At 37.3% G+C, this 18,439-nt stretch overlaps 1 protein-coding gene and 1 long non-coding RNA gene across 2 annotated transcripts; one reads left to right on the top strand and one right to left on the bottom strand.

Annotated features, from left to right (window-relative positions):
* The first annotated feature begins 204 nt into the window (after positions 1 to 204).
* LOC149500356 (uncharacterized) lies at positions 205 to 2,105 on the top strand. Its single transcript, XR_016325091.1, has 3 exons — positions 205 to 789; positions 981 to 1,011; positions 1,949 to 2,105. It is a non-coding gene; the product is annotated as an uncharacterized LOC149500356 (long non-coding RNA).
* Positions 2,106 to 4,621: 2,516 nt separating this feature from the next.
* Positions 4,622 to 13,887, bottom strand: serpin-30 (serine protease inhibitor 30). Its single transcript, XM_089736950.1, has 10 exons — positions 13,821 to 13,887; positions 12,269 to 12,343; positions 11,065 to 11,126; positions 10,222 to 10,365; positions 8,978 to 9,184; positions 7,472 to 7,576; positions 7,252 to 7,392; positions 6,077 to 6,286; positions 5,323 to 5,461; positions 4,622 to 4,800 (listed from the first exon to the last, which is right to left on the bottom strand). Exons 1-10 carry the CDS (start codon positions 13,885 to 13,887, stop codon positions 4,622 to 4,624), a joined length of 1,329 nt encoding a protein of 442 aa, XP_089593076.1.
* Positions 13,888 to 18,439: the final 4,552 nt, after the last annotated feature.

Consider the following 18,439-nt stretch of genomic DNA (forward strand, 5'->3'; position numbering starts at 1 on the left):
CGTGAATTCATTTCCCCTCAAATTTATTGAAGCTAGCAGCTAGCATTAATTAATTAACGGCATGCGCACAAAATGCTTTTTGAGACATTACAGTGCTCTGAACAGCTGTTTGTGTATTAAAATGTCTTCCAATGACCTTTCTGTTAATTATGAATCAATATTTAAACAAAACACTAAGACAATATTTTCCAATTGTTTCACAATAGCTCGTGTGTGTTCGTATATTATAGCATGTAATGTAATTCAATAACAGGTTTGAGAACGAACCTGTTATTAATGTTACAATAAAACGAGATAACAAAACGTACTGCATGAACTCTTCACGAATATATTACTTAGTATTTATGTGAAATTACTGAAATCCCAGATCACTACAACGATTTTCTCTATATACGTCAAAAGTGAAGTGTCCCTTTTTCAAATTTGAATATTTTGTGGATAATGATTGGTAATTGTAATTTATGAAAATGAAAGTGTTTTTATTTATTTTATTTTGCACTATTTTCTATATTAACGATGCCCTTGTTAGTGTAAGTAACTTATATAATTAGATTAATTAATTCAATGATAACTGTAATAGAAAAAATCACGACGTTGTAAAGACTAACTACAAAAGAACTCAATATACATCGAGAATTATATTAAATATAGAATTAAATGACTTCAACAACTAGACTTGTAGTGAGTCTGACCGGTATCACTACTCTGTATTTATGAAGCAAAGATATCTTGGAATCTAGTTTGAAGAAGTAATCGGACATTATAAAGCAATTGGGACCTCATGTTCAAGTAAGATAATTTTGTTATCATGATAATGTTCTTTTAGGTTGTTTTTTCAACCACACAGTTCAAAATAGACGGTGACCTATCCTTACAGTCAACATGTTTTAAATTAAGAAAAAATTCGAAGTGAATGTGTTTTGGATTACTCTTATGTTTACTAGTTATAAAATAGACATATTGTGGTTTTTTTTTTGCAGAAAAACATCATGAAACGCAGCGTTGATAGTTGTAAGTATTTAGCGTTAATAAATATGTCTTAATTGAGATATTTCTAATTTAAAGTTTTTTTCTCAGATGTTCAGTTATTTTTAATGTATATTTGTACAAGAACACGCCCCGCTTGGTGTTAAATACCGAGCTGATGCATAAGATTATAGACATCGAAACGTAATTGCCGCTACTCAACTTGATACTTGAGCTCAGAGTCTCAATTTTATTGCATATCGGATCTCCCTTGAAACCGGAACGCAGGGCTATTCACAGCAGATACAGTTAGGATAGAGGTACTTACCCGTACGAGCTTAGATACCATACCACTAATAAATTAAAAATAATAACTGATACCTCAAAAACTAGTCAATCAATTGGTGAAGACACTAAATATTTATCGTACTGTAACTTTTATGTATAATTTTACTTATTTCTCATTAAAAAAAAAGAAGTTTTAGAATATTTTAAATTAAATTCTTTGTTGTTTTTTTAATATTCTTCCCTACTTCTGCTAGTTCTTATCCAAAATTATATTATCTCGTCTCTTGAATCTGAACAGTCCATTACGTATTATTTTGTAACTAAGCAATACTTTCAATGCGTATTTAAATCGCGTCATAAAAAAAAAAGCCGTAGCTTATTTGAGTCGACTATTATCAAAGCGGGCAATCTGACTTTTGGACAATTATTGGTAAATCAGAAAAACGAATTATTGACTTTGTATTCCATTGGCAGTCACAAAACTCTTCGGAACGACATCTCAGATAAATAACAGGTTAACTATTAACCTTAATTTAATGCAGATTTTGAACCGTATTCTTTGAAGGAGACGATTATGTTCAAATCAATCTGTATTGACATATCAATAACATTTTTTTGTCCAAATGCACAGATTGCCACCTTTGATAATAGACGACTCATTTTACATATTTGTAAATCGTACTTTTTTTTTTAGTAATCGGTTCAACAAACTTTGGAGCTTCCACTACAAATGGAGAGCAGGGCGTGTCCGATTGCCTGGCCGCTGGTAATCTACCCGGGAAATGTTATACCGAGCAATACGGTATAAATCCAGAATGGTGAAAATAAACTAATCTTTTATTGACACTCGAGACATTATTTTAATTTAAACATAGATTGGTTTTATTTTTTCCATGTTTTTATACGTTAAGCGTCGATTGTGTTCTCAAAAACCACTCCGATGTGATGCCATTGATTTCGTTTAATTAAACTCTGGGTTTTAGTTATCCACTTTATGAACATTTGCATTTAAACAACAATGCTGTAATAATATTTAAATAATGATGTCATTAAGAACATACAATCGTCAGACACTATATCTAAATATTTTATATGTATTTTTTATTTATTTATCTTCTGTATTGTATAATCATCAATTATATTATGTATGTTTATGTTACGTTTTTGTGATATGGATAAAATTAGGTAAAATCCAGTTTATAGTATGGCTTATTAAGAAATTTTAATTTAATTTAAACTTTTATTTTACTTTAAATTATTAAGTATCAAATAACATGATCTAAGTAATATCGGGCGTATCAGCGATAGTAAATCTGTCAGCGTGTTCGCTGATTTGTGAGATGATGTAGAAATGGATCAACGTATCGACTGGGAGTTTATGAATTAGTGATTAGTATAGCAATTCTTCAATCAGTGCCTTTGATAAATATATATGATATTGAAGTATTAAACGTCATTTCGGATCCTCCCGATCCAATCTTGGTACTTTTAGGCATTCCAAGCATCGGTCATCATTCCCATCGAACTTGTCGAATGCGAATGTGAGAATTCGACAAACTTAAGCCACAGACAAATCTCACTAAGTTTCTCTCTGGATCTTCTCAGTAAGTTGTGATTTCGATCCAGTGGTAGATCCACCGTATCACACTTCTTGCTAAGGCAGATGTTAGCAAAATTATCTCAGGATAAACCCCGTGAACTCTCCCACATTCTACGTAAGACCAGAATAGCTCCTAGAGGCTACCAGCAAATAGGCTGGAAAAAGCAAGATCTTGTCTCACATGCTGCCTAAAAATCATAACAGAAAATCGTTGATTCGTACCAATTAGTATGACTATGCGTTGTCTTTTTTTTTTTTTTCTGCCAAGATGACGTCCAAGATTTTTGGAAAAAGTTTAGTCAAGGTGAGTTGAGTTGACTGAGTACAAGGTTTGGGAAGTACGGCGGAAAACGCAAAACTTCCAACTCTAGCCCGCGAGCGTTGTCGTGTAGGAGCCAATAACCAAGGCTGGTATATGATGACCCGCTTAAGATTTGAAAAATAATCCCATTTTCATCGCAAATCACCATACGATTTCAATCTCTCCGTTTCTGTGTCTGTGTCTGTTAAGCAATACAAGGCATTTTTTATTCGGGCCGTGTGTCGAACCTCCTACGAGGTTCCTGCGCGCACCCGCGCGCTGAGAGGGCGCGCGGGGTATGTGGGACTTGACGATCTGCAAGTTGTTAAAAGCAGACCCCGGGCCCAAGGAATACATACCTTAACACGTTCGTCACGCTGGTGATTGGTTCGTGGGGCACCCACTTATCAAGTTGACGCCAATTGACCAAATCGAAATTGACCAAAATTTGTTTTGTTGTTAATATTGAAACCTGCTGCTAAATAAGCAGCTTTCACAATTCCCTTTAATTCTTTTTGTGAACTTTACTGACGACCGCAGGCTTCATTTTTTAGATGAAAATTTCTAGCTCGGTGGCTGCTAAACCAATCACGAGTAGTGCGTTCGTTTGCAACATTCTCTCTGTACACGTCATTAATGTTGTGAGCCGCTTGTGCCATATTGCTAACGCAACGGTACTCTTATTTTTATCGTTTTCACATTTATGAAAAACATAAAAACATAGTGAAAACAAAACACTAATCAATATACAAATAAAATAATATGTGAAAAGCCGCATATAAATTACGTATAAAATGACAACTTCATAGGTAAAAAAAAACTATCATTTTACATATATCTGTCACGAATCTTTTAAACGTTCAACTTTCAAGGATAAGATATCTATTATACAATAATTATACAGTTGAGACTCGAAAGGTATTATTTACTTTGATATCTACAGGTTATGGTGACCAATGACCCATAGATTACTTTAAAAAAGTACATCAGATACGTCTTTCAGAAAGCACTAGTCCTAAAATATATGTACTACAATTACTATTCGGTTCATACCAATTTAAATGGCACAGTTCTGAATTGTCACAAGAAGTACGTGCCTTTAGAACCGTGAAGATTTGTCCGGTTGCGGTTTGGTAGCATGGCCGTGGAACAATTTAACAGACCGCGGTTTCGCCAGACATTCTGCAATCGTAAGCCTTCGTTTGCGGAGAGGAATAAATCTTTACCACACCCTCATTAAAACATCGACTTGTCAGCAAAATATATTATTGTAATATGAAGATTTCAATGAAACAGTTGCTGCTTTTTTAAAGCTGCCACTTATACATGTCATCTTTTAGAGTGGAAGGTTCGATCTTATGTCTCAACTGATTTGTATGTATGTGCCCGCGAAGGACAAGAAAAACAAGTAAATGTGAATTAAATTTATTAAGTCAAAAATTTGTAGAAATTGTGGAGTAACGTATTTAAAAATTATGGTTTACAATATCGTTTTGATAGTAAACACCGGAGAACAGGAGCGATGGAGTGTCGACACCTACGAGATTGTTCAGTATTGAAAATGCATAGGGACGATTAATCTCAATGGTTATCTTATCTTTATTTGCACAGATACTTTTCGCCACATGAGATTTTTTCATTGCGTCTGAAATAAACAAAATGTTACTATAAATGTGATCCAAACAGTTACAAAAAATACTAATTTGAACGACAAGACATAATTGTATTTTATTTGAGTGTAATAAAGAACAGTATAAAAGGAATTAGTGAACTGAAACTGTAGGTAAATAAATAAATAAATAACGGACCCCAAATTAGGATTCCCTGTGTTATGGGAACGAGAGACTAATACAGTTTTTAAATATTTTGTACGTTAAAAAATATACATTTATAGATAATAAACACCCAGAAAAAGAGAAAAAAACCTGTTCACCACATCGATGTGGGAATCGAACCCAGCACCTTCGGCACAAAAGTCAGGGGCGCTAAACACTGCACAACCGAGTCGGTCAAATACGATAGAAACACGCATTTATTTCATTGACGTTTTTAACGTTACCTGAATAAGCGCTGATAAGTTTTTTAAAGATAAATCAATATTCTAATTTATAGAAATTAAAGTTTAATTTTCGTTACCATAAGTATTCTAAAGTCAGTTCATACGTACCGAAATTGTCATCTTCGATCATTTTGCCAACAATGTACACTTCACTGAAGACACCTTCGATAGCACCGGATTCACATTTCTTCGTTACACCAGAAAACTTCGCGCGGTCTTTGTCAAATACTATATCCAAATTTTTAACCTGAAAGTTGGGTTACGAATGGTGCTCAAGACTTTAGAAATACACAATATACATAATAGGGCTCATAGTATAAAACAAAGTTGCTTTCTCTGTCCCTATATCCCTTCTTCTTCTTGCTTCGGTTTCCTCAATACTGAGGGTCGTGACCACCTCCTCGCAACAAGAGTTTATTACGAACCATTCCACGCCATTTGCCTCTATCTGCCGCCGAGTGTAGAGCATCGTGAACTGTGGTGTCGAGGGTAGTGCGGATCTGGTCAGTCCAACGTGTCGGGCCTCTACCTCGTGATCTTCTTCCGTTCACCTTGCCAGTCACCACATGATACTTTTCTATATCTATTCCTATATCCCTATATCCCTGTGTATGCTTAAATCTTTAAAACAACGCAACAGATTTTGATGCGTTTTTAATAGATAGAGTGATTGAAGAGGAAGGTTTATATGTATAATAACATCCATTAAATAGTGGAGAAATCAATAATAAATTATAGTTTCGAAGAGCTAAACGAGGGCGGCTAGTTATTTATATTCAGCTATTATAATGTCTTCAAATATGGCGTTTCAATGTTTTTGTAAAAAAAGCTTTATTAAGTCCCTACGCAATGTTCTTTTTACCGATTTGAGAATTTTCGTAAGATCAGCTTGTGTGGCGGCTCGCTGTAACGGTAGACTTATGTTCACACATCTAAATTCTTGAGCAGCAAAGGCTTCTTCAGATACATTTGATCCCTTAATCTTTTGTAGCATTTCGGGCAAACCGTCAACCTTATCAGGAAGAGCTACGAAAAATGTAAAAGCACCTCCATTCAATGTTATACTGATGAACTGAAAAAAGTATGGTCAAAATAACTGCCTCGATATTATAAGTATCAGAGTAAGTAATAAGTATCAGGGTAAGTATTATAAGTATCAGAGTAAGTAACCATAATACATCTGTATTGTAATTTAATGTTGTATTTTTTACTGTGTAATCGTGAATTAAAATGAACTCACAGTCAATCTGGTGTTAAGTAATAGTTCTTAAACACCAGAATGTAAATTCCGCCTTTGAATGCCTTGAGACGTGTTTTCGAAGTAGGTATGAATTGTAATGTTTAATTACTATCCAATCCATTAAAATTGAATTTATGAGTACTTCTAGGCAGCAATCGGCCGTTTGGTTATTTTTTTGGTAAGGACACACAATACGCCCTATTGCCAGTACCTAATTATTTAAACCTTTAAACAATACGGTTTGATCTATCACACGATAATCCCTTAGTCGTAGAAGTGGATTGCGAAACGGTGTTAGGTACTACATAATATTTTTTTAGACAATTTGACAGAGGAGCTGGTCTTATCTTTTTATCTATTATGCCGCGATGACTTAGTACGCGGAAAAGTACCACTATTGAAGATAGACCTCCTTCATAGTTTCAAAATTTGAAAGTGACCCGAATGTGCTGGTTTTACGATATTAAAGACCATTTAAAATAAAATGAGGTATATTTAAAACTACTTTTACGGTTTAATCTAAGTTTTTTTGTTGTCATTATAATATGATTTCTGACCTTTCGAATACTTTATAGGTTTGTGGTCACAGACGATTACGGGTTTTTGATTGACATTTGAATATTGTGCTGACTACCAACTATTTTTCTATAAAAACATATCTAGAGTTTTAAGTTTCATTTCACACAGAAAGAACTAATACTATTTTGGAGTCTAGCAGTTTCTTTAGCTTGGGTTTTCATCTTTACTGCAAGAGGATCACTGGTGTTAGATAAGTTATATGAACATTAATGATTTACCTGTGCCTTATATTTTTCAAGGTGTGCGTATTTTACGATTCCCGTCCCAACTAGTGCAGGTGTATTAATTATTTTCCTTTCGTTCGAATAAACATTAATTAGTTTAACTTGTCTTGGATTGAATCCGGTGTCGAAATCGAGCTGAAATTTAACATTACGAATCATCGACTCTTCGAAATTTCTATGAAGTATCTCAAATATATTCGCTTTACTTTCTTACCTCAAATTCGAAAGAATTAACAATAACAAAACCTTTATCTTTCTTTATCTTGGTCGCATTCACTAAATCTTTGTTTCCGGCCTGACCGATTTCTTGGCTGTTGACCTTTGAAACAGAATTGTTAACTAAATAAATAAAAAACAATTGATGAGTACTAATTTCAATTATTGGCCCTTTGGTCTATTGAGGTAAACGAACCAGGAAAGATATCCATCCAGCCGAGCGCGCGAATTTGCTCGGTAAGCCGATGGTCGAAATGTTCGGAACTTGTATAATCATATCAAAACTCATCTTGAAAATGTCGTTAGCATCATTCAGGTGTCTGTCATCATCATTCACATCACACATAATGGGGAGATAATTTATAATTAATGATAGAAATAAAAATAAACAAATATTGACACAACACAATTATTTATTTATTTATAACTTTATATACTAGACAGTATAAAGGCGGACTTTTTTTTATTGCTAGATGGGTGGATGAGCTCACAGCCCACCTGGTGTTAAGTGGTTACTGGAGCCCATAGACATCTACGACGTAAATGCGCCACCCACCTTGAGATATACGTTCTAAGGTCTCAAGTATAGTTACAACGGCTGCCCCACCCTTCAAACCGAAACGCATTACTGCTTCACGGCAGAAATAGGCAGAGCGATGGTACCTACCCGCGCGGACTCACAAGAGGTCCTAACACCAGTAATTACGCAAATTATAATTTGGTGGGCTTCATTTTTATTACACGATGTTATTCCTTCACCGTGGAAGTCAATCGTGAACATTTATTGAGTACGTATTTCATTAGAAAAATTTGTACCCGCCTGAGATTCGAACACCGGTGCATCGCTCAACACGAATGCACCGGACGTCTTATCCCTTAGGCCACGACGACTTAATACCATAGGCATTCTCTGACAGTCTACCTTAGGAGGGTGCAGAGATGAACCTTGGTAGGTGTCGTATGATAGTGATATTACTTAAACATATGTGTATATATAACATACATATTTATAGATACAAATACTCGTACTTAAATAAATACATATACATATAAAAATATATATAAATAAATATTATCAATTAGATGACTCTGCTAACTCTCTGAGAAACAGTTCTCGAACCCTCGTCTTAAGCGCTTCACGTGTAGTGGCCGACCTATCTTCTATTTACCGACTTATCTTCTATTTAATATATTTTTGAGACAAACGAGCTGATGAAAAATGTTTTTGTCCTGTAGGTTAGAGAGGGCGTGCATGGGTTTTGTGATCCTATCGTCTGCGTTCTAAATTGTATACCTGTTGCTATCTTAGAGCAGCTTATAATTTACTTTCTAGAGCTATTGCGATAATGTACACTGCGTTCTCCGTGATAATTAAAATTTATATTCGGTAGGAACATCTTTCCAAGTGTTTCCAAGGGCTTGAGTAACATTCGTTTTTGAACAAAGTTAGGAAAGATTACGAGTATAGCCTGCCTATAAAACAAATATAAAAAAAAATACATACCCATGCATTTATGGTTCTGGCCGCTTTGGTAGGATTATCGAAATCGGCATTTCCAGTTTGTCCTATGAAATAGTTTGAGAAGGAGTTTTTGAAAGCCGAACAGAACGTATATTTGTCGTCGGCGTAAATTTTTGTTGCATACCTCAGCGGAAGGTGTAAATCATGGTCAAATGTCCTTTTATTCACTATTTTTAGTATTCTTTTCATCTAACAACATATTAAAATTGAATAAAATATAAACCAAATTAAAAAACACCCCGGGCATTTCAGAAATCCCATGTTAAAACGGAACCTTAGGTACTCACTCCATAATATTTTCCAAATTAATTATCACTCGCAGAGGAATCTATCCCATACATCCAAATATTTTCAAGCACTTAAAATCTATGGAGTATAAAAAAAGTCACATACGCACACACCTTGAAAGAAGAAAAAATAAAATAAATAAATTTTTCTCTTGAAAAGCTATTGCAAGCTATCGCAAGCAGTCGCGATATTGCAACCTATCGCAAACAATCGCAATATTGCTAGATTCTTATCTTGCAATTACATTAGTGGTTAATATTGTTGTAAAAGTTATTCAATCCCGTTTTTGCAGGATAGCCGTCGGATCCCCATGGTTCGTCAGGAACGTCGACCTCCATGACGACCTGGATTTAGAGTCCATCAGTAAGTATCTACAGTCGGCGTCAATGCGCCATTTCGATAAAGCGGCACGACAAGAGAACCCTCTCATCGTGGCCGCCGGTAACTACATTCCCGATCCTGCGGAAAGAATGGAAAGCAGTCGACGTCGCCCCAAACACGTCATTTCGGACCCTCCCGATCTACTAACGGTGCTTTTAGGTACCGTTCTCGTCGAACCCGTCGCTTGCGACGAAGGGCTCGACGAGTAAATTAACCCTCAGACACAGCCCACTGAGCTTCTCGCCGGATCTTCAGTGGGTCGCGTTTCCGATACGGTGGTAGATTCTGTGAAGCACGGCTCTTGCTAGGGTTTGTGTTAGCAACGTCGTCAGGTTTGAGCCCCGTGAGCTCACCTACTAGTTAAGGTTCCGCTGATATAGCCTCTCAAGGTCAGCTCAGCTTAGGTAGGGAAACATTTTTTTTTTGTAATAATAATAACTAGCGCAATTTGTTTTAAATTTTGGTTTATAAATCGAATCCACTACTAATCCCCAAGTGCTTAAGTTGATAATTAACTATAGTTCTTCTTGGTGTAACTTAATAATTTCATAACTTACTTCAGTTGTATTTTTCGTTCCCAGCGCATCCTTGATAGCTTTTAACGTTTGACCTTTCGAGTATAACGAGAACTGCGCTAAGGTATTGTAAAACGCCAAAGCTGATAACACGAAGGTTTGCCTTGGATACGATTTTAGAAGTCCCTGTCAATGTAATTATTTCATACAATAAAATTTCATATTTCATATTCGAAAATATCAATTTGAACTATTCCGTGCTGTAATTAATAATAATAAATAAATAAATATTTACTAACAATCACGCCACGTTAACTGGTCCCGTGATAAGTTCGTAAAGAACTTGTGTTACAGGTACCAGATAACGGAAATAAATGTAAGATTTTTTTATACACATACATATATTTAATATACATACATAACCCTGGAAAAGACATTTATATTTATCATACAAATATCTTCCCTTGGCGGGATTCGAACCCGCGACCCCCTTGTGTAGTGACCATGTCACTTACCACTACACCAGACGGCCGTTGTAATTGTGCATTGCAAGTGTATTTTTTTATAATTTAATATATTATTATGCATTTCATTGTTTTTATTGTTCTTGTTGCAGTTATTGTTGTTGTTGTTGTTATTCTAAGCTCAGGTAATGATAGGTATTGTTATTATATAAAAATATTCGCGAAGCACGACTTCGAACTTCGTTCGAATTTATCGTAATGTTCACAGTTATTTAAAACCAACACATACATACTTATGTTTCTGAATTAATCCTCTTGAAATAATCTACCTATAAATTTTATAACACTAATTTAAGTAATTTCGTCAATAACATCACGATAGCGTTATAAAATGTAAAGTTTTTCACTATTGTAAACTTACGTAAAATAACTGCCGTGTCAATTGATTGTAGTTTTCAACGAGCCGCTTAGTGTCCGGATTACCTAAAACATAAAGATTGCTGAAAATCGTTATTAAGTACATAATGTGTACGTAATAAGCCCTAAAATTCTACTATGCAAATGTTTCGAAGTCATCGTAGCTTAAAGGACCAGAAGCCAAGTATCTTAAATATCTTTTGACTATGCGACTGTACCGGTACTTGAATCCCGTAGGAAGTACCAGTTTTTTAAATGAAATACGTATCGACATGTTCATGATTCTCTTCCGCTAGGAACAACAACAACCATAAGTACACGTCCTCTTTTTATTTTTTATTGCTTAGATGGATGGACGAGCTCACGGCCCACCTGGTGTTAAGTGGTTACCGGAGCCCATAGACATCTACAACGTAAAATGCCGCCACCCACCTTGACATATGAGTTCTAAGGTCTCAGTATAGTTACAACGGCTGCCCCACCTTTCAAACCAAAATACATTACTGCTTCACGGTAGAAATAGGCAAGGTGGTGGTACCTCCCCGTGCGGACTCACAAGAGGTCTTACCACCAGTAATTACGCAAATTATAATTTTGTGGGTTTGATTTTTATTACAAGATACTATTCCTTCACCGTGGAAGTATTTCATTAGAAAAATTGGTACCGGTGCAACGCTCAACACGAATGCACCGGACGTCTTATCCTTTAGGCCACGACGACTTTAAGGAATGGCAGGGTATAATAAAAATCAAACCCCAAAAAACAAAATAAATCCGTGTAATTTAGTGATTGTAGGACGCCTTGAGAGTCCGCACGGGTAGGTACCACCACCCCAGAAGCAGTAATGCATTCGGATTTGAAGGGATAGGGACAGCTGGCGTGAACGACTGGTACTTACAGATGGTTGGGTAAGTTGTTATCCCACATCGGTGGGTGTCACCATCCTGCCCATTTCTGATATAAAGTAACCATGCGTTTCGGTTTCAAGGGCAGGACAGTCGTTTCCCAATACAATTGTCACTTCGAACACATATTATTATCATATATATTGACACTTCGAACACATATTATATCATATATATTGACACTTCGACCACATATTATTATCATATCTCAAGGTTTGGCCGCAAGCATGTTCTAACCAGGTAAGCTAGGAGTTCGGCGACCCGTCGAAGCAAAAATATATCAATAGGACTTGGCGTCAAACCTGCAACTATTTGATTCCGACTTAAAGATGATACGGTCGGACGACCATGGCGATCGAGTGATATGTCACTGCTTCCTGAAACAACATTACTTCATTACTAAGAGCAGAAATAACAAAGTGTAAATAGATTCGTCACGTAACTATTCAATTGCGGGCTTTATTAAAAAGGAATAATTTGGTTCAAGCCGTTTGTTGAAACGTTATTTTATCTGTACAATATAAAACAGTCGTCATTCTCGTTCTTTTCTGTGTGTGTGGGTGTTTGGGTGCTTATGTATGTGTGTACATATTATATACTTTCTGTACGACTGAATGGTCTTAAGTGCATTGTTTACCACGAAGAAAACATTAAAGAGAAATTTCCGTGTACATCAAAATGATGCCTATATGCCTGCAACTGATCTATTGTCCTGACACTAGAATGTACTAAGATAGTCACTGGCCCATGACTTCAGCAGGGGCCAGTGACTTCAGCAGAGAGAAGGGACCCAAAAAAGAGCCCAGGCGAGGTATGCGGAACCCTCTATACTACTACCCATCTAAGCAATAAAAAATAAAAATCGCTTTGCTATCTCACATTACCCTCACCCTGCTGTCTCTGCTAAAATCCTGGCCTCTAATTGTTTAAAGTCTCTTCAGTATTCCGGCTTCGGAGCTAGTGAGAGAGATTCAAGGAAACGACATGTATGCTGCTTTACAGGCGTCGTCTTGCGAAGCGGTGACCGGATAACGGAGTACCCTCATTGAGATTTTCCGAGGACACAAGGTGGAGGCTCCACAAAAGCGGGCTTTAGTAGTCTATCGACCGAGAGACTTAGCGTTTGTGCCGCTTACAACCGCTGTTTCGGCATCCTGAAGTGATATGACCACCGTTGGGTAGGAGAGATGCGATCCGCGCAAAGCGTTTGGCGTTGCACCCCACCCGCTTCTTTCTGTTCGCATTACGTTTTATCTTACAACAGGCCTACACGCAGTTCGTTGAACGACAAGGTACTCGGTCATGCTCGCAATTCATGGACGGATCCGGCGATTATCAGAGTTTACCGATTGCCACGGTGTGCGTCCAACGAACCATACTAATGCTATGGCACCGTGCTAATTTTCGCATACAGCAATATTTAATATATAGTATAATAATACATATATTATAGATAGATAGTATAGATAAAGTATAATAATAGATAAATACAAATCCACGGTAAAGGAATAACATCGTGTAATAGAAATCAAACCCGCAAAAAATTATAATTTGCGTAATTACTGGTGGTAGGACCTCTTGTGAGTCCGCACGCGTAAGTACCACCACCCCGCCTATTTCTGCCGTGAAGCAGTAATGCGTTTCGGTTTGAAGGGTGGGGCAGCCGTTGTAACTATATTTAGACCTTATAAAAATATATTAATTCATATTCCAAATAACGGGGCTGTTTCATAGACCCCCAAAAGTCCAGTAGCCACTCTATAGCCCAAGTACATCAGGTGATTATCTAGCAATACAAGTATAATCAAGTGAAAAAAATACCAGTACTTTAAGTACTCAAAATGCATTATATACCTTTTGAAATTATAACTGCTGATAAACCAAATAATGCACACAAATAGTACACGTTTAACTTCACCATTATTACGCTATACGATTTCTGGAGAATTGGTGATTACAAAACTGACACTTCACTTAAATACTATATAAGACGTATTACCGACATACTCGTAAATGTATTTTAATTTTATTTAATTCAAAACTGACAATCGAAAGTCATTAAACTAAGGTATTTATTGATGTGTTTTTGAATAAAGTTTAGACATTAAATTCGACAATTTAGACATTAAATTAGACAATTTAAGGCTTTGTCAAACAGAACGCGTACTTAGCGCGCGTCAGAACGCTAAACTGACGGCGCGCCATGACGCCGAGATGTGAATTACCACTATAACATACCGTCAAACAGAGCCCCAGCGCTATAAGTACGCAACGCTCTGTCGCGGGATTAGGACGCTTTGACGTCAAGCGTTGTAACTTTTTACAAATTTCATTTTAGCGTCCGAGTGAATTTGTATTAAAATACTGGGTAATGCCCGAAAAATTGATAGAACTAGTTAGAAAATAGTCATGCTTATACAATAGCACATCTGAAACACTCGACATCTTAATACTTTTAAAATTTCACACTGCTATCGAAAGGCACTATGATTTGGCGAATGCGTTGTGTCAAGGAGCGTTGGGCTCATCTAGTCAATTTGTGTGACATGAAAAGAGCGCGACGTTAAAACGCAGCGCTAAGTACGCGTTCTGTTTGACGAAGCCTTTAGATTTTAAATTATATAAAGTACTGTTATTTTCGAAACTAGAGTCAGCTAAATGTCGCACCAAGAAAAAATTATGAGCCAAATAATATTTCATGCATAAAGAAATAGAAGTTTATCTTTCCGAAGAAGAAAAAAATTAATAGAGATGGAAGTCTGAAGTTTAACTTTTGTTTTCATTGCGACTTTGCTGATGTAATTGAATCAAAAATACTGAACATATCCCTCGGAACAATAGCTGGGTGTGTCATCACGGATTTAAGTTTCCTCTTTTTGATTAACTGATTTGATTACCATAAAAAAATATATATTTAATTAGGTCACTACGAGAGAATTTTCCAAAAAAAAATGTACTTTACACAACAGTACTAAATACACATAGGACAACAGTAGCTAGATGAAACAGGGTGACATCGCTAAGTACTGCTGAAAGATTTGTTCAGAGGCCAAATTCAGATCTGAAGTCACCACTACAAGTGAATTCACCGAGAGAAACATATTACTTGATTTAACAACAAGACTCAACCAGTACCTACTGGAAAATGTAGTCTTATAAACTATTTATATTTTGAGTGACATTCCAGAAACGTTGCCGCCTCTAGTGCACAGCAGTTCTACTGTGGAAAAACGAGCCGTTGGCAGAGTATCACGTTCCGACTTAGCAAGGTATTCAGGGACATCAGCGGCACTGACAGGGGGGGTCTTACGGGCTACCGTAACGAAATGGCCGACGTATAGACTTGTCGACTTCGCTTCGGCCAGGCTTTCTTTGTGAGGTGCACTTCGAGTTGTAATTTAGACCCCGGAATCCACATAAGCTTCCACTGGTTTGGTCTCGAGCGTCGGACTAAAGTGCAAAGGAGTTGTATAATGAGTGCCCCTGTAACATCTTTAGCATCAGCCTTGAACTGCTTCGTCCTCGAAGTCCCACATATACCAAGGGCTCCCTAGGCACAGCAACGTTGTAAAGCCGCCAAAATGACAGTCCAGGTCCAAAACCAGCAGATAAACCCGATTGAGCTTCACACATATGTGCGACAGGGTGACGTTATATCGCCGAAACTGTTCACTGTTGCTCTCGAGGATTTCTTCAAGACTCTGGACTGGAGTAAGCTGGGCATCGATGTGAATGGCGAGTATCTCTCACGCCTCCGTTTTGCAGACGATATCTTTATAATGGCAGAGTCGCTGGAGGATCGCAGCTGTATGCTGGGTGAGCTCAATGCCGCGTCACGACGTGTTGGTCTGGGAATGAATCTGGACAAAACTAAGGTCATGTTCAACGACCGTATCATTCCTAGACTGATAATAGTCGAATCCGCGGTACTCGAAGTTGTGTCTGAATACACCTATCTTCTTCTTCTTCTCCATCGCTCCCTCATTGCTGAGGATCGTGACTCCGCTTCAGCCTGTCTACTGTCAGCCTCCATCGGTTCCGGTCAGTTGCCTGGTGTAGTGCAGCGCTAAGTGGTCCGCTGGTTTGCTCGGAGATCTGGTCGGACCAACGTTTGGGGCTCCGGCCTCTAGGACGTTTCCCTTCTACTTTCCCAGTGACCATCAGACGTTCCAAGTTGTCTACACCTCTGCGGGCAACGTGGCCAAAGTAGCGCATTATGCGTTGCAGACAGGTGGCAGACAGGCGTTGAGCGTTCTCCATTTTAAGCTGATGTAGGACCGAGATGTTCGTGCGGTGGGCTGTCCATGGAATCCTTAATAGGCGGCGCCAGCACCACATTTCAAAAGCATCAACTCTGTTTCGGTCAGCTGCTTTTATGGTCCATGTTTCTGCTCCATACACCTATCTAGGCGACATTTTTCAGCTAGGCAGGGCCAACTTTGAGATGGAAGCTGATAGGCGCATACAGTTGGGCTGGGCTGCGTATGGAAAACTCAGTCATATTTTGAACTCAGCAAACCCGCAATGCCTAATAACAAAAGCCTTTAACGCTTGCGTGCTACCGGTAATAATATATAGCGTTGAAACGTGGACATTGACCGTAGGTCTGGTCGGTAAGTTCAGAGTCGTTCAGCGTGCTATGGAAAGGTGTATGCTCGGAGTTGTTTTGATGGATCGAGTCAAAAATGAAAAAATCTGCCAAAGAACCAAAGTAACCGACATAGCCCTAAAGATGAGCAAGCTGAAATGGCAATGGGCCGGACATACGTGTTGCAGAACCGATGGCCGATGGAGCAGACGTGTTCTGGACTGGAGACCACGTATCGGTAAGCGCAGCGTTGGGCGTCCCCTTGCCCGTTGGACCGATGACTTGCGGCGATATGCTGGGAAATATTGGATTCGGAAGGCGGAGGATCGTTCATTGTGGCGGACTATGGGAGAGGCCTACACCCAGCAGTGAAGAGGCTGATGATGATGGCCGAGAAGGCACAATTATTAACACCATCGACAAACATTGTAAGGACGAATAGGGTGATCGAGCTAAGAGAAATACTGAGTACACCAATCACGTTTGTTGTTTTAGAACATCATAGAAATCTTCTCTTGACGTTAGCAAACGAAAACGAATGACAGTTCTTAGGACGGAAGCACCGCTCTTCAAGAAAGCTGGTGGGTAAGTGTGATGTCGTCTACGCACCTTCATCAGCTAGGCTCTGTCGTAGCACGAAGTTAGCCGAGTCCCGATGATACCGCAATCGTGCTGCCATCTCTCGGGAATCATGCTGCGTTTCGTTTAGCTACCAAAGTAATGACCGCCTCCGACATAATAATATATTATGTTTTATATATTATGATATTCAAAAAATTTTCATCAAAACGATGATCCTTCTATTCATGTCCGTCAATAAAATAATAATATGTATTTATAACCATTGACACCACGCACCCCACGCTATTTTTACAATAAATTTACTTTCTATTTTTTATAAAGGCTATTTTATATTTTTAGTTGGATTTTCTATAAAAGCGTGTTTTTTTTGTTTAAGGTACTAAAATCACGCTTTTTAACCGTCTTCAAAAGAGGAAGTTATCAATTCGACCACCATTTTTTTATCTATGTATGTTCACTGATTTCTCGAGAATGCTTGAACCGATTCTAATAATATTTTTTCTATTTTTTTGTTCGAAAGGGTAGACTTCCCGAATGGTCCTGTATTCATCAAGATCTCATGATGGGATCCTCGATCCTCGAGAAAGCCAGAAAAATCTATAATTTTCAATGTGTAGTGAAGTGAGGGAAAATGTCTTTAAAATTAAATACTTGTAATGCATAACGTATTTATTTGAATAGGGACTAATATCATCTTCATAAAAATATCTTCACATATAATGCTTTATTTTGGAACAAATTTGTTTAGCATAAAAAAGGTTATAGTGAGCCAACCTTAAAATATAGAGATATGCTGTCACAGACTTTTTTTTTTACTTTTAAAGGGGAACAATTCTGTCGTACATTATTTTAGCAAAACTTTAACCGTTTTCGCAACACACGCAGCGGAAGCTCTCAAAAGGGAATAAAAAACCCTATTTTGAAACATTCTTTATTGGTGTTCCACTTGTACTGATCTCAGCGTGATGTTATATAGCCTATAGCCCTCCTCAATAAATGAGCTATATAACATTGCAATAATTTTTCAAATCGGACGAGTAGTTCCTGCGATTAGCGCGTTCAACAAACAAACAAACTCTTCAGCTTTATAATATTAGTATAGATAATAAATTTTAACTACTGTAAACATTAGTTAGCTTAGATTTCATTGCAAGTTGAAAAGGCCTAAAATTCGTTAAATTTTAAATTTATTAATTAATTTACAATTTAATTAAGTCACAGGTGCTACCAAATTATAAGCAAAGAAACACTAAAATTTGAAACAAATCTTTATTAAGCTTCTATTATAATTTATATTTATAAT

This window comes from Bombyx mandarina, chromosome 22 (assembly GCF_030267445.1).
Source record: "Bombyx mandarina strain Sakado chromosome 22, ASM3026744v2".
NCBI classification, from domain to species: Eukaryota; Metazoa; Arthropoda; class Insecta; order Lepidoptera; family Bombycidae; genus Bombyx; species Bombyx mandarina.